The sequence below is a fragment of the Hibiscus syriacus genome, unplaced genomic scaffold (genome assembly GCF_006381635.1).
Source record: "Hibiscus syriacus cultivar Baekdansim isolate YM2019G1 unplaced genomic scaffold, ASM638163v2 tig00111276_pilon, whole genome shotgun sequence".
Taxonomy (NCBI): domain Eukaryota; kingdom Viridiplantae; phylum Streptophyta; class Magnoliopsida; order Malvales; family Malvaceae; genus Hibiscus; species Hibiscus syriacus.
This window is the reverse complement of record NW_024063043.1, coordinates 1491543-1508247: the sequence shown is the minus strand read 5'-3', so window position 1 is coordinate 1508247 and position 16705 is coordinate 1491543. Positions and strand designations below refer to the sequence as shown.

At 30.9% G+C, this 16705-nt stretch overlaps 2 protein-coding genes across 2 annotated transcripts in view; one reads left to right on the top strand and one right to left on the bottom strand.

The window, feature by feature from the left end:
• The window catches only part of LOC120157763 (dolichyl-phosphate beta-glucosyltransferase-like), a 30012-nt gene extending 18876 nt beyond the window's left edge, over positions 1-11136 (top strand). Inside the window, exon 10 of the mRNA XM_039168793.1 lies at positions 10893-11136. Within this exon, the coding sequence (XP_039024724.1) occupies positions 10893-11136 (244 nt within the window). The remainder of the gene's footprint in view (positions 1-10892) is intronic.
• A 1822-nt stretch (positions 11137-12958) lies between these two features.
• On the bottom strand, positions 12959-13888 carry LOC120157791. Its single transcript, XM_039168812.1, has 2 exons — positions 13646-13888; positions 12959-13558 (listed from the first exon to the last, which is right to left on the bottom strand). Exons 1-2 carry the CDS (start codon positions 13797-13799, stop codon positions 13020-13022), a joined length of 693 nt encoding a protein of 230 aa, XP_039024743.1. The 5' UTR covers positions 13800-13888; the 3' UTR covers positions 12959-13019.
• Positions 13889-16705: the final 2817 nt, after the last annotated feature.

Here is a 16705-nt window from a genome sequence, read left to right as displayed (position 1 = left end):
CAACATTTCCAGAGAAAGTTCATAATGAGAAGAACTCATCTGAAGAAGGAAGAAGAAGTTCATAATGAGAAGAACTTGTTCAACCTTTTGCCTGAATTCATCACTTGATGGATCAGCTTTTCCAGAGAAAGTTCATAATGAGAAGAACTCATCTGAAGAAGGAAGAAGAAGTTCATAATGAGAAGAACTTGTTCAACCTTTTGCCTGAATTCATCACTTGATGGATCAGCTTTTCCAGAGAAAGTTCATAATGAGAAGAATTCATCTGAAGAAGGAAGAAGAAGTTCATAATGAGAAGAATTTGTTCAACCTTTTGTTTAAATTCATCAATTGATGGATTAACATTGCCAGGTAGAGTTCATAATGAGAAGAATTCATCTGAAGAAAAAGTTCATAATGAGAAGAACTCATCTGAAGAAGAAGAAGTTCACAATGAGAAGAGCTTGTAACACCCCCAACCCGTATCCGACCCGGATACGAGTCCGAAGTGTCACATTGACTTTTCAAACCTTGACTCTTAAGAAAAATCCCGGGAAATTTAAAACTTTATTTAAAACAAAATACAGACTTTATCAGAGTGCTCGTACTTAATGACTTATTACATGCCAACACTTTATACATAACCAAAAACATACTTTGTCAAATATTTCTGATCTGATCTTTTGGTAAGGAAAACTGACCTGTCTTACTCCGCATCACTCCTTACTCTTCTCGAAACCTACGTGTGAAACAATCACACGCTAAGTCGAAGACTTAGTGAGGCATAACAACTTATAATGCACTTTAAAACATATATTGATACATGCATGTTCTGTTCTATCATGTTATAGAAATTCCAGGCATTTTTCATATCGTATAGAATCATATCAGATTAATCGCAGTAAATTCATACATACACATAATTCATCATTCACATGTTATCATATAATCACATAATTTTTCAATCAAACACTATACACACAACATCATATACTTTCTATAGCATTTATCATACCACTAACTTATATTTGTTCATATCTCTGGATTAGCCCATGCATATATGTGAGAACTATCGATATGTGAGTCTATAGAGGTTGTGCACTATGCTGTCACCACAGCTCGTATAAATGCACCGAAGTGCCCCGTAGAATTGCACCGAAGTGCCCGTAGAATTGCACCGTAGTGCCCGTAGAATTGCACCGTAGTGCCCGTAGAATGATGTCCATAGGACCACGTAGAATTCCTTAAGAATCATATACATATACTATGGATCAAGTATGTGTCTTTCAAGACTTCACACAGGTTCCAAAGGATATACATATGTCCTAAAGAACCGAATAAACCCTCGACTTGGCATGCCAACTATACCCCTAGCTCTCATGACACATAACATGGGCGTTATCATTATTTCATTTCAAATATACACATAAACTTGTAATTCACTTTCACATATCACGTATCACATAGCTTCTTTTCATATGATCACATAGTCACGTAGTTCACTTACCCGTAGATCATTTCCATATAATTCGCATGTCACATATGTCATGTTTTCATATAATTTCTATCATTTCTCACCCAATCACCTTTATTCATATAAACATACTTATCATATCTTGTTCACATAAGATCATATACTTCATATAATATCGAAACACCTAGAACACTTTCACGTAGCTTATAGTCATAAGTTTGTCTCGTATCATATACTTATAGTCACATTGCTTATATCTTAATCGTATGCCTTCTCTTAAACATATATATTCACATGTTCAGGTAATTCACCATTTCATCACATAATTGGGTATTCATATACTCATTTCATTTCATTTCATATCTATCTATATATATATATATCCTCAAGATTATCCTAATATAAATCATATAACACTCTTATATTTCGTATTCATCTAGGGCAGACTTATAAACATATCTCACTTCTATTATTTCTATATATAATCTAATCTGTTACTTAATTCAATTTCTTATAGCTCTTATAATCTTCTCATATAACTTCACAAATTTCTATCATTCAACCCATGTGTTATAGTTTTATTTAAACCTATGAATCTTTCCCATCTAGCTTATCTTATACGTTCATCTTATCATTTATGTTCAAATCCCCTAGTTAGTGTATTATTTTCACTTCATCCTATAGATCAATATTATCCAGCTTATTTCACTTATCATATAATAATATAATTATATTTTCTATGATCACATAGTTATATCTCATACTTTGCTTTCTCATGTTCACCTATATCATGTCATATGGCTCATATCTTTCTCATGCAGTCACATAGTTCAGTTTTATTATATATATATATATATACATTATATAGCCATACTTCTCATAACATTACATTCAAAAGCATGTCAACATATATTCATGCATACATACAACTCATGTCATTCATATACGTATAATCATATATTCATGCATTCTAACATAGGAAATAGGCTTGTCGCAAGTCTTGTTTCCATTTAGCACCATAAACTAACTAATATGCACTCACCTGGCCTCACTAGCCAATTCCAATCTCTTATCTTTCCCTTGATCGATCTTACTTGCCAAACGTTCCGGAATTGCTTTATGCGTAGAATCTACATAAATGTACATTTCGAGACCATCATTAGGTACCTACACCTTGCAATTGGATACTAGCAACTTAAACAACTTATTAAACCCATATTCCCAATTTCCTTTAGGGGGAATCGGTTCCCCCCCCATGGGGGTATCGGTTCCCCTATGACATACTGGAAATTCTTGTTCGTTTGAAGGGGTATCGGTTCCCCTTGAATGGGTACCGATTCCCCTTGCCCAGAAATCATATTTTCAACCCGAAAATTACTTCATTTCCTCTCAAACACTTCATATATCATCCCCTTTTCATCCTTAACTCTAGTGCACATACTTAAACCATCTATATTCATTTATTTCATCTTAAACCTCAAAATTCTATCTTCCATATAAGATTCAAAAATCATACCAAATTTCCAATGTGTTCTAATTCCAATTCTAACACTTCCTACCTCTTAATTTAATCCTTGACAAGTCAAATTCAACTTCACAATCTACTAACTCCTTCCATATCAAAAATTCACTTAAAAACTCATTTTTCTTAATTTCTCATAACTTGTTAATCTTTGAGGTTTAAGCCTCCTAAAGCTTTCCTTAATCTTTCTTAATATCCCAAGAATCAAAACAAGCTTTAAAACGAAAGAATTAACCAACTAAAGACTCACTTACTTATACCAAGCTTCACGGGGAGAGGAGGAAGAAGAAGACTGAAGAATGCTCTGGACTCTTCTTCATACGTGCTTATTACCCTTAAAAAAAATTATAAAAAATCTTTCTGGTCAAATGACCATAATACCCTTAATTTCCTTTAATAAATACCAAATAACCTTCAATATATATATATATTCAAATAATCATTGAATTCTTTCATTCTTCTACTTTAGTCACCAAATTCTGAAACTTTACAATTTGGTCACTAACCCGGTATTACGGATGTTACAAATCTCCCCTCCTTTTAAGAAAATTCGTCCTCGAATTTTTTTTTCACTGAACATCTTAGTAAGAACATATCTTCAAATGTTCTTATGTTGCTTCCTTTACTTATTCTTTCTTGTCATCATGAGAAACTTACTTTTCAATCCTTAAGTTCCAACTATCTTTTTTTTTTTTGTTTATACATTCCTCTTCTGTTGCTTATCATATAACCAATAGCATCAGTTCTTATCACTCAAACTCCTTAATCAATCAAATTCTTTATCAATCTTTAATTACCTTATAACCATACCAAACTTGTATTTCGTCATCATTTGACCAAAACACAACATTAAATCTTCTTCAATGTGATTAAATCTATACTTTAAGGAGTCAAACAATATTTTCACATCACTTTGTACACTTGTCTTATTTCTATATCAAAATTGTCCTCGGTACTTCCATAGTCATCGTATCTGATCCTTTAAATCAATCCCTTTCATTTCTTTATTCCTTATTCCTTATACATAAATCATATATTTCCTTTCATGCTCACATACTCTTGTCTTATTACTTATACTCATCTTTATGTACCAATCTTCATTGCATCCTCATTACTTTAATAACCCATCTCTTATACATAACTTCATTCTTTATCGTCCTTATACTTGTATTTTTCTTCCTGAAGGTTCCATGCAAATACTTATCTCAGTTTCTACATCATAGCTATCTGCTCAGAGTATACAACCATATTCAAATTCACATCGTAATCAATTAACTCAACTTTATCTTTTCCTTCAATCTTATTATTCTATCCCTTTTACTCTGACAGCTAGTCAATAATATATGTTCAATCTAGGGTACAAACCCTAATCAACCAAACACATACATCCTGTCAAATCGAAATTATCTTAAAAATTCACTTACTCAACTTATCAACTTCACCTCTATTCTCATATATCCCGAAATTTCTTTTATTCATACTCAACATTCTGACTTCATGTGTCCTATAATCTGATTATCGATATACATATTCTCAAACTCTTCTTATCAATCCTCAGCGTTATTTAAATATACCAATTCTTACTTCCTTTTCCTTTACTATACCACATTACTATTATCCAAATATGCAACTGTATCCAGATCCATTGCAGATCTGGTTATTATATCCTGAAAATATCTTATAATCTTATAATTCCAGTACATTTTTATCACATACTCTAGGTAGCCAATGCTAACTCTTTCCATCTTAACTGCAAACCCTTATCATAAACACACTCTTGTTTATGCGCAATATTATCACTTCGTTCCAAACTCATAAGCTCTGACATATACATCTTATACGCTTGTCACTGATGCACTTATCCTTGAGTTCTTCTATACGTAATCATCACGTCATTAGATCTTTTTAACATTCTTATGGTGACACCCGTTCACCATATTCTATCTTATTCACATAATAGCAAAACTACTCTACATCGTTTTTCCGATTCCAAACGATGAAAATTTTCTATCATTATTCAGATATGATTTCAGCTTTCTGAAATCAACTTTTGATCTTACTAGGCATTTCCTGAGGTGTCCGCTCTTCATCCTGCCTGGCCAGGGCAAGTGAATAGCTATCACAATCAGGAATATCACCTTTCACTTACTTCGAAATTATCACGATCGGATTTCTACTGTGTTAAACTATTCTTATTTTATTAGCAAGACAACGTATTCCTTACAATATCAGATCAGAAATTTTTCAATCTATGTTGGCATGTACACCTTTTATGACCTTTTTGGACTTCGGTTTATGCCGAGAATCGGCTAAACCATGGCTCTGATACCATTAAATGTAACACCCCAACCCGTATCCGACCCGGATACGAGTCCGAAGTGTCACATTGACTTTTCAAACCTTGGCTCTTAAGAAAAATCCCGGGAAATTTAAAACTTTATTTAAAACAAAATACAGACTTTATCAGAGTGCTCGTACTTAATGACTTATTACATGCCAACACTTTATACATAACCAAAAACATACTTTGTCAAATATTTCTGATCTGATCTTTTGGTAAGGAAAACTGACCTGTCTTGCTCCGCATCACTCCTTACTCTTCTCGAAACCTACGTGTGAAACAATCACACGCTAAGTCGAAGACTTAGTGAGGCATAACAACTTATAATGCACTTTAAAACATATATTGATACATGCATGTTCTGTTCTATCATGTTATAGAAATTCCAGGCATTTTTCATATCGTATAGAATCATATCAGATTAATCGCAGTAAATTCATACATACACATAATTCATCATTCACATGTTATCATATAATCACATACTTTTTCAATCAAACACTATACACACAACATCATATACTTTCTATAGCATTTATCATACCACTAACTTATATTTGTTCATATCTCTGGATTAGCCCATGCATATATGTGAGAACTATCGATATGTGAGTCTATAGAGGTTGTGCACTATGCTGTCACCACAGCTCGTATAAATGCACCGAAGTGCCCCATAGAATTGCACCGAAGTGCCCGTAGAATTGCACCGTAGTGCCCGTAGAATTGCACCGTAGTGCCCGTAGAATGATGTCCATAAGGACCACGTAGAATTCCTTAAGAATCATATACATATACTATGGATCAAGTATGTGTCTTTCAAGACTTCACACAGGTTCCAAAGGATATACATATGTCCTAAAGAACCGAATAAACCCTCAACTCTTGGCATGCCAACTATACCCCTAGCTCTCATGACACATAACATGGGCGTTATCATTTATTTCATTTCAAATATACACATAAACTTGTAATTCACTTTCACATATCACGTATCACATAGCTTCTTTTCATATGATCACATAGTCACGTAGTTCACTTACCCGTAGATCATTTCCATATAATTCGCATGTCACATATGTCATGTTTTCATATAATTTCTATCATTTCTCACCCAATCACCTTTATTCATATAAACATACTTATCATATCTTGTTCACATAAGATCATATACTTCATATAATATATCGAAACACCTAGAACACTTTCACGTAGCTTATAGTCATAAGTTTTGTCTCGTATCATATACTTATAGTCACATTGCTTATATCTTAATCGTATGCCTTCTCTTAAACATATATATTCACATGTTCAGGTAATTCACCATTTCATCACATAATTGGGTATTCATATACTCATTTCATTTCATTTCATATCTATCTATATATATATATATCCTCAAGATTATCCTAATATAAATCATATAGCACTCTTATATTTCGTATTCATCTAGGGCAGACTTATAAACATATCTCACTTCTATTATTTCTATATATAATCTAATCTGTTACTTAATTCAATTTCTTATAGCTCTTATAATCTTCTCATATAACTTCACAAATTTCTATCATTCAACCCATGTGTTATAGTTTTATTTAAACCTATGAATCTTTCCCATCTAGCTTATCTTATACGTTCATCTTATCATTTATGTTCAAATCCCCTAGTTAGTGTACTATTTTCACTTCATCCTATAGATCAATATTATCCAGCTTATTTCACTTATCATATAATAATATAATTATATTTTTCTATGATCACATAGTTTATATCTCATACTTTGCTTTCTCATGTTCACCTATATCATGTCATATGGCTCATATCTTTCTCATGCAGTCACATAGTTCAGTTTCACATATGTATATATATATATATACATTATATAGCCCATACTTCTCATAACATTACATTCAAAAGCATGTCAACACATATATTCATGCATACATACAACTCATGTCATTCATATACGTATAATCATATATTCATGCATTCTAACATAGGAAATAGACTTGTCGCAAGTCTTGTTTCCATTTAGCACCATAAACTAACTAATATGCACTCACCTGGCCTCACTAGCCAATTCCAATCTCTTATCTTTCCCTTGATCGATCTTACTTGCCAAACGTTCCGGAATTGCTTTATGCGTAGAATCTACATAAATGTACATTTCGAGACCATCATTAGGTACCTACACCTTGCAATTGGATACTAGCAACTTAAACTAACTTATTAAACCCATATTCCCAATTTCCTTTAGGGGGAATCGGTTCCCCCCCCCATGGGGGTATCGGTTCCCCTATGACATACTGGAAATTCTTGTTCGTTTGAAGGGGTATCGGTTCCCCTTGAATGGGTACCGATTCCCCTTGCCCAGAAATCATATTTTCAACCCGAAAATTACTTCATTTCCTCTCAAACACTTCATATATCATCCCCTTTTCATCCTTAACTCTAGTGCACATACTTAAACCAATCTATATTCATTTATTTCATCTTAAACCTCAAAATTCTATCTTCCATATAAGATTCAAAAATCATACCAAATTTCCAATGTGTTCTAATTCCAATTCTAACACTTCCTACCTCTTAATTTAATCCTTGACAAGTCAAATTCAACTTCACAATCTACTAACTCCTTCCATATCAAAAATTCACTTAAAAACTCATTTTTCTTAATTTCTCATAACTTGTTAATCTTTGAGGTTTAAGCCTCCTAAAGCTTTCCTTAATCTTTCTTAATATCCCAAGAATCAAAACAAGCTTTAAAACGAAAGAATTAACCAACTAAAGACTCACTTACCTTATACCAAGCTTCACGGTGGAGAGGAGGAAGAAGAAGACTGAAGAATGCTCTGGACTCTTCTTCATACGTGCTTATTACCCTTAAAAAAAATTATAAAAAATCTTTCTGGTCAAATGACCATAATACCCTTAATTTCCTTTAATAAATACCAAATAACCTTCAATATATATATATATATATTCAAATAATCATTGAATTCTTTCATTCTTCTACTTTAGTCACCAAATTCTGAAACTTTACAATTTGGTCACTAACCCGGTATTGCGGATGTTACAGAGCTTGTTCAACCTTTTGCATAATTCTATCACAGAAGTAGATAGATTAGCATCAACCTTTCCAGAAAAAGTTCATAATGAGAAGAACTCATATGAAAAAGAAAGAAGAAGTTCATAATGAGAAGAGCTTATTTAACATTTTTAATGACTCTATCACAGAAGGAAATAGGTCAACATCATCCCCAGCAGAAAGTTCATAATGAGAAGAACTCATCTGAAGAAAGAGAAGAATTTATTCAACATCTCCATCATAATCAAATGAAGTCAAATGAAAAAAAAACTTATTGTCTTTTCATCTTTGCCCTATTCTTGTTAACACAAGAATGAGCAAAGAGGGGCAGCTGAAGACACTAGTTTTTTTTACATTTGGTTTTATTATTATATTTATTATTTTTATTTTTATTTTTATTATTATTAGTTTTTGTTATTAATATTATTATTATTATTAATATTATTATTTTATTACAGATACAACCCAAGGCCCAATTCTGGCTCGATTACAACCAGGCCCGACCAAATGGCCCAGCTAAACCCTAAACCCAATTTAGGGTTTCTATCATCACCAGTAGCCATCAGCTTTTCATGACCGTTGGATCTGATTTTGATCCAACGGTCCACAGAAAGGTTCCAGATGAAACCCTAGGGTATCATTACCCTAGGGCCACGCGGCGCCGCCCCAGTTTCCAATCACCGCTGCCGACACTCTTTCCCACCAGCTGTTGCCACCACGTCTACCGAAGGCTCCAGAAGGCCGGCCGTAGCCGCACACGTCTTTCCCAACAGTGAGTCACCACTGGGAGTCCGGTGACTCACCGAAGAACCCCTTTCGGACCGGTCTGAGACGAGCACCGGTGATGGCTATAAATCCATCACCCAACCTGCAAAGAAAAGGAGGAGACCGAGAGAGATACAGAGAAACAAGATACTAAAAAAAAATTACTACCAACGATCTCAACAACAACGCAGCAAAGAAACAGAAAAGAAAGAAAAGAAAAAGAAAGAAGAGAAGCTTACCAAAGAAGCCTTGACCATCGCCGGAAGCACTAAACATCGCCGGAGAACAGAAAATACCGAAGGTATTTTCATAGATTTACTCCGATTAGGAGTCTTTTTGGGGAAACAAAGGCCGGATTCGGTCTTAGGGTGTTTAGATCTATATTTTAGGTGAATTTGGGGAATTTCTGACCACCGGAGGCGGTGGTCGGCGGCGAAATTTGCGGCGGCAGACGGCTGCCGGATTCCCTCTGGTGAGGGAATATAGAGAGAGGCCAGAGAGAACTCTGGCTCTCTCTCTGTTTGAGAGAGAAAAAAAAGAAGAAAAATGAGATAGCTGGCCCGAAGGGCCAGCCGGTTAGGGGCTTAAATAGCCATTCCCAAACGACGCCGTTTTGGGGAGGGCTATTCGTGTAATTATTAATAGTTAAATCCTTTCTGCAGTCATACTAGTTTATAAACTTTACATTTTAGTCACTAAATCGAATTTATAATCCTTTTAATTTGATCTCTAAATTTTTGTTTTATTTATTTTAGTCCTTTTTATTAAAATAATATATTTAGGATAAATAACAGATTTTATCCCTTAAATTTAATAATTAATATTTTAATCCCGAGTTTATATTTTTTAATTTATTTTAATCTTATATTCGAATTTTAGATAAGTTTTATTTTAGTCACTAAATTAATAAAATAAGAAAATAGCATGTTTAATCCCTATAATTTTGATTAATTATGAATTAGGTTTTTAATTTTAATTTTACTATAATTTAGTCACTTATTTTAAATGTTTATTTATTTATTTATTTTATTGCTTTTAAATATATAGTTGTAATTGTATTTTTATTATTTTAATTTTACTTGTTTATATATTTAAATATTTTCATTATTATTATGTAGTCATAAACATATATATTAAATAAATATTTATTTTTCAATAAATTATTTTTAACATTTATTTTTCAATATCGAAGAAAAGGGCAGTCTTAATACAACTGGATGTCCTATTCTGGTATTTTAAATTAAATATTATAAAAATTATTATTTAATTTTATTTAAATTAATATTTATTAATATCAAAGAAAAGAACTGTCTTAAGGCACCTAGAAGTCCTTTTCCGATATTTTTAAATAAATAAATATTTTTATAATTTCGAAATAATAAGATTATAAATTAAATATATTTTGAAATTTTTTAATAGAGACAATTTATAATTAAAAAGTACCAATTTTGGGCGTTGTAGGGGTGCTAATCCTTCCCTAAACGTAACCGACCACGAATCCCTTTTTATTATTAAAAAAAACGAATTTTTGGTTATAAATGCAGATCAGTTCATTTTTTAATTGATGTTTTCTTAAAACTCTTTTAAAAAATAATTTTTAGGTATTCGACCTACCTGACCCAAAAGGCCGATGGCGACTCCCAAATTATTTTCAAAACCATTTACTCACATCAATTTTCCCGCCAAGTATAATATTTCGTGCCCGGACGAAAACCGGTTACGACACATTGAGTATACCGAACATGCTTTGGGAGATTGCCCTCACGTCTGTAGGGTACAGACTCGTATCTGGAAAATTAACTCCTGATGTCGATCCATTGAGCAGCGGTGAACAAAGAGAAGCGATGCAACTGATTTTGATAACCTTGGGTTTAAATACGTTCTTTCAGAAAAGCAGTTTATGCGAGCTTGTTCTTCCTGCAATCCACCGGCAGTCTTTTCCAGTTGTAATATTAACTGAGGTCAGGTGACACTTTTTTTACTGTTTGATAATTGAATTACGAACATATTTCTCGGATTAAGTGCTTTATTACGCATTTTACGATTTCATTTAAGCAGTTTAGTATGGATTGGATGTGTACTTTTATTCTATATCTATATAGAAAGAGAGAGAGAGAGAGGGGGAGGGTAACATCTAGTTATACAATGAAAAATTAAAAAAATTGGTACTAATTTAAGATTATTGTATGAGTGAAAATAAACGGTTGAGATTAATAGTAGGAAATAAAAAGATATTCGTTGAAAAAAGATTTAAGGAGATAATCTCAGTTGTTTATTTCCACTTAACTAACAGTAATAAATTAATATAAAATTAAAAGTTTTTACATCGTGTAAGTGGATTGTAACCCTTAATTTTAGTATGTAATATTAAAATTGTATTTAAATATAAAATATTTAAATAAATTTAACTAAACTAATCATTTATAATAATTTAAAATTTGTCAAATATATTCTTTTTAGGCTTAATTAGAAATCAAGGGTCCAAATTATACCGTTTTTCCCAAATAGGTGTCCAACTTTTTTTCGATTCATTCATGTGTCTAACGTTATAAACGTTATCACTTTAGGTGTTTGGTTAAGTAATGGGCGTTGAATTATACCATTAAGTGACACGTGATGCGCTCAGATAATTTTAAAATTTTTATTTCAAATTAAAACTTAAAATTGTATTTTTTTTCTTAAAAAAACTAAAATTTTAAAAAATCTTAAAAATCTTCCCCAAAATTTGAAAACCCTAAATTTAGTTCCTATACACACATCAATTGTCGTCATTTTCGTATATTGAACCTCCACCCAACCTCGTTTCCACCGACGACCAGTTATCTGATGAACAATCACAATAATAACAATCGATGAACCCTAATCGCGACAAACAAAGCTACCACGACGAACCTAATATGACGACTCCACGATGACCATCGCAACTCCACAACAAGGAAAATGTTGTCTGACTACATAGATGGCAAGGACGACGTCGGCGACGGTGGTCGTGGTCGGAAAGGGATATAAGATTAGGGTTATGGTTAGAGATTTAAGGGTTTTTTTTTGTAATTTTAGATAAATTAGGGAGTTTTATAAATATAATATTTTTAAGTTTTTTTTTAAATATTTTTTTAAATTACCGTAACGTGATATGTGTCACTTAACGAAGATTTTTAACAGTTGTTACGATCGAAGCACCTAAAGTGATAACGTTTATGACGTTAGGCACCTTAATGAATCAGAAAAAAAGTCTGGACACCTATTTGAGAAAAGCGGTATAATTTGGGTACTTATTTCTAATTAATCCTTTTTTTCAATTATTGATATTTATATCATATTATGTACATTTTAATATTTTTGAGCTTCACAAACAAGATTGTTTAAAGGAGGGGTTGATCTGAAAGAATTTTACAGAGGTCTGAAGAACAAAGGTAACTCAAATTCACACAAACAATAATTGCATGAGGAGATTGGTAGATTGAAATAAAAACATGTAACTATCTCTAGTCCCACACTCCAACTTGCTTTATATCAGTTAATGTTATCCATATTTATTTTTCTTAAATCCAAAATATATTGGAATTTATATATATATATAGTTTAAAATTTTATATACATAAAAGAATATATTTGAAAGCTCAGAAGTTCTAATATATTTAGATGTAATTTTATCTGATTTAATAATTAAATATAATTAATAGTTTCTACATTCATGTGTTCTATTTATATTTTGTATATTTTTTAAAAAAAATTAAAGAAAAAACAGACCAACATGAAAGTTGATATAACACAAAGTAGCAATATAGAGATCTTGATTATGATTCGATAAAATTTATAAACAAGACGAGAACACATGAATTGCTAACTTTAACTAAGACGAAGTACCTGAGAAAGAAGTTCGAATTTGGTGTTGATGAATGTGGTTAAACACTTCTCCTCTGTTCTTATCAACGATGATTGTGACGAAAGATCCATCTTCTTCATCTCCGAGATAACCTGAAGAAAGCTTCAATCCGCCATTTTTGTGAACATCTTCCATCAGTGTTTCCCTGTGAAGCTTCAGTTCAGCTTCTTTCAAGAACTTCAACCTCGGCGAAGATGATGGACTTAACCTATCGAAATCTACATCATTCCGTGATTCAAACAAAGGGTTGAATCCGAATTGGAGAGCGAAACAAGCATCGATCGGAGTTAGCGGGGGAGTAAAAAACGGTGGAGAAGCAAAAGGGGTTAAATATGGGGTCTCAAGACACTCCAAATCCTCCATTGTCTCTTCAACGATTGTGAAGAGAAACCCAGGTTGCTGCTCATCGTTCCCATTCCCATGGTCCCCGTTCAAAGGCTTCAACTTCATATCCTTGTTCTGTTGCTGATGATGATGGCATTGTTGTTCTTCTGCAAATCTAATCTCTTGAGGAGTGAAAGCAGAGTTAGCCATGAAAACTTGATGGAATTTTCCAGCAAAATATGTGAAACAAATGAATGAATGAAATCTACCTGGGTTTTTGAAACCATTTTCTAGATCTGAGTTTGTTCTTAACCTGTTCTTCCACCATAACAAGTAATATATTTCAGCAACCAAAGCTAACAAAAGACACCCAAAAACTACGCTCAAACCAACCCCTACACTGCTCAAAGATTTCATCTTCATTTTCACATTCCAAAGTTCGAATGTCCAGAGAAGCAAAGCAAAATAAACTTTTTTTTTTTGCTCTCTGAATATTTTCCTCGGAAATATACCCTTCAACTTTACCTGCAAAAATCTCAAATGGTAACTTTTATATATATATATATATATAAAGAAAACTCCCCATTTTCACCTTTGAAAATCAAACGCCATCAAGTATGATTATGAAAACTAATTTTAATCATTGAGAAACAAATGATATTGTTGAATTAATAATAAACGATAAATGAAAACCAGAAGAGCTTTGTATTTTATGGTTGAGCCTTGGGAAGTCCCTACCTTCCTCAAATGGGATTGGGATCACGTGTTTTTCTCATGCTGCCCCAACACCCTTCCATTTTTAATATAAGTGAGACATTATATATTCAAATAAAACATTAATGTGTTAGCTTTCAAATAAATATAATATTATAAAAAGGAAAAAAGAATAAATGTAGGAGACATTGATTTATTGGTGAAAGGTATACAAAAAACAGAGAATTTATAACTCCTTGGTTGTAGGCAATTGGATTAAATATATTCATAGACAATTTCATTTTTTAAAGATAATGCAATTTATATTTTAGTTAAATATGTTCATTTAAATTCAATTTGAATCAATTTAATTATATGTTTTATTGTTAAAAATTAAGGGATTGTTTTTATACGTATTTTATGTTATTTCTTTTTATTTTAGGTTAAATGATTTACAATAATGATAACAATAAAAAAAATCAAGTCTATCATAAAATTTGGTGGCATAAACCATCGATGGAGATGTTACCATCATTGCATCATGGAACTAAACCTTTGACAATTATTTTTTTGTTTAAAATTTTGTGGGATACATTAATTTAATTATACGTTTTGATTTTTTACTGTGTTTAAGTTTATAAAAAAGAAGGAAATAGTTAGATTATGTTGTGCAGATAATAATATTAATTAAATTAAACTTAATTGATAAAAGAATTTATTTATAACAACTTTATTCAAATAAATTAATAATTCTAACTAAAAAAGAGGTGATATTTTTGAAATTTTTTTATTAAATATTTTTTAACTTGGGATGTATAACAAGTTTCCCGTAGTTAAGACAAAGATTAGTTATAATAGTTGTACCAATCTTTAAATCAATGAGTTTCCCGTTAAACGAATCTTGGGGGAAAAAAGGTTTTCTCATCAACTAGGGATGTAAAAAAGCTAATATGATTTGTAAAATTGATTCAAACCGACTCAAGTTAAAATTGTTTGTGACCTGAGCGGTGGTGATCCGAAACCGACTCGAGTCTGAATTGGCGTTTACCTGAACTCGAGTTAGACCTGAAAATTGTGTATATGAACCCGACTTGCACCCGATCTAAGAATGACCTGAAACCAAATTAAACTGATAATATGATAACCGAACTCGACCTGCATCCGACTGAAACGAACCTGAACCCGAGATTAACCTGATAAATAACTGGTATTACCTGACCTATTTTGAACCTGACCTCTAATTGATCCAACCTGTAAATGATCTGAATTGTTATTGAACTGATTTGATATTTACATGACTTATAAGTTACAATTGATGAAGTTGTGAGATTTTGAATTTATAATAAACTATATTACTTATAAGTTACAATTGATGTAGTTGTAAGATTTTGATGAAGTTGTGAGATTTTGAATATATAATAAACTATGATAATTAATATGATTATTTTTTAAAAGTTAAAATAAATTGTTAGTTATGATAATTAAATTAATAAATTTACTTTCTATATTAATTATAATCATTATATTGTAAATATTAATTATAATAATTAATTTAATTTAATTAAATAATTTATTTATTGAACATGATTTTATTAGATTATATAAAATTAGTTTAAATATTTATAAATTTAATTTAATTTATATAATAATTAAATCATAATTTAAATATAATTTAACTTTCAATTTTAAAATATATATAAAAGATGAATTTATTTGAGATTAAAAATTAAAATTTTAAAATTTAAATACCGATTTAAAATAAATTATATATATATATATATATATATTCACATGAGTTTAATCAAAAACAAATATTCACATGAGTGGTAGGAATTTAAAGGTGAGAATTGGCAAATTATGATTTTATAATTGGCATATTTAGAGGTGGGAAAAATTTTTAGGGAATTTTGGCAATTTGCATTTATAATTTGGAAATATTTTAAGGGAAATTTTCGGGTATAGCTGGAAGGTTTTAGTGCCCAATGAAATGGTTTGGGTTAATAATCCGCAATCCTCCATCAATGTGCACTTTTTATTTTGTTATTTGATTTTTGATTTTTTTTCATTTAAGCATGGTTTAATTGTAAATCACTTATTAAATTTTCAATTCAATGCAATTTAATCATGTATACATTCTAATTACTTTTAATTTTTCCTTCTTTCTTTAATGTGCATAATTATTAAATGTAAATATTAATTTTAGAATCTTTTATTTTAGTCACTTATGTTTAATGATATACTTATATATATAAACGTAAGTATATATAGTTATGTGTATACTTATATATACATATGCTTATATAATATATACTTTATACTTATATATATATATATATATATATATATATACTTATGTACATACATCATACATATATACTAATGTATATACTTATATTTATATATATACTTTATAGTTTATATACTTTATATATACACACACACGCTATATAGTTTATATCCTTATACTTTATATACTTTATATTACACATATTCTTATATATATATATATATATATATATATATATATATATATATATATATATATATTATAAGTATAATGTATACTTATATAAGTATATTTATATTGTATGCATAAATATAATGTATATTATGATATATATACATGCATCATATTA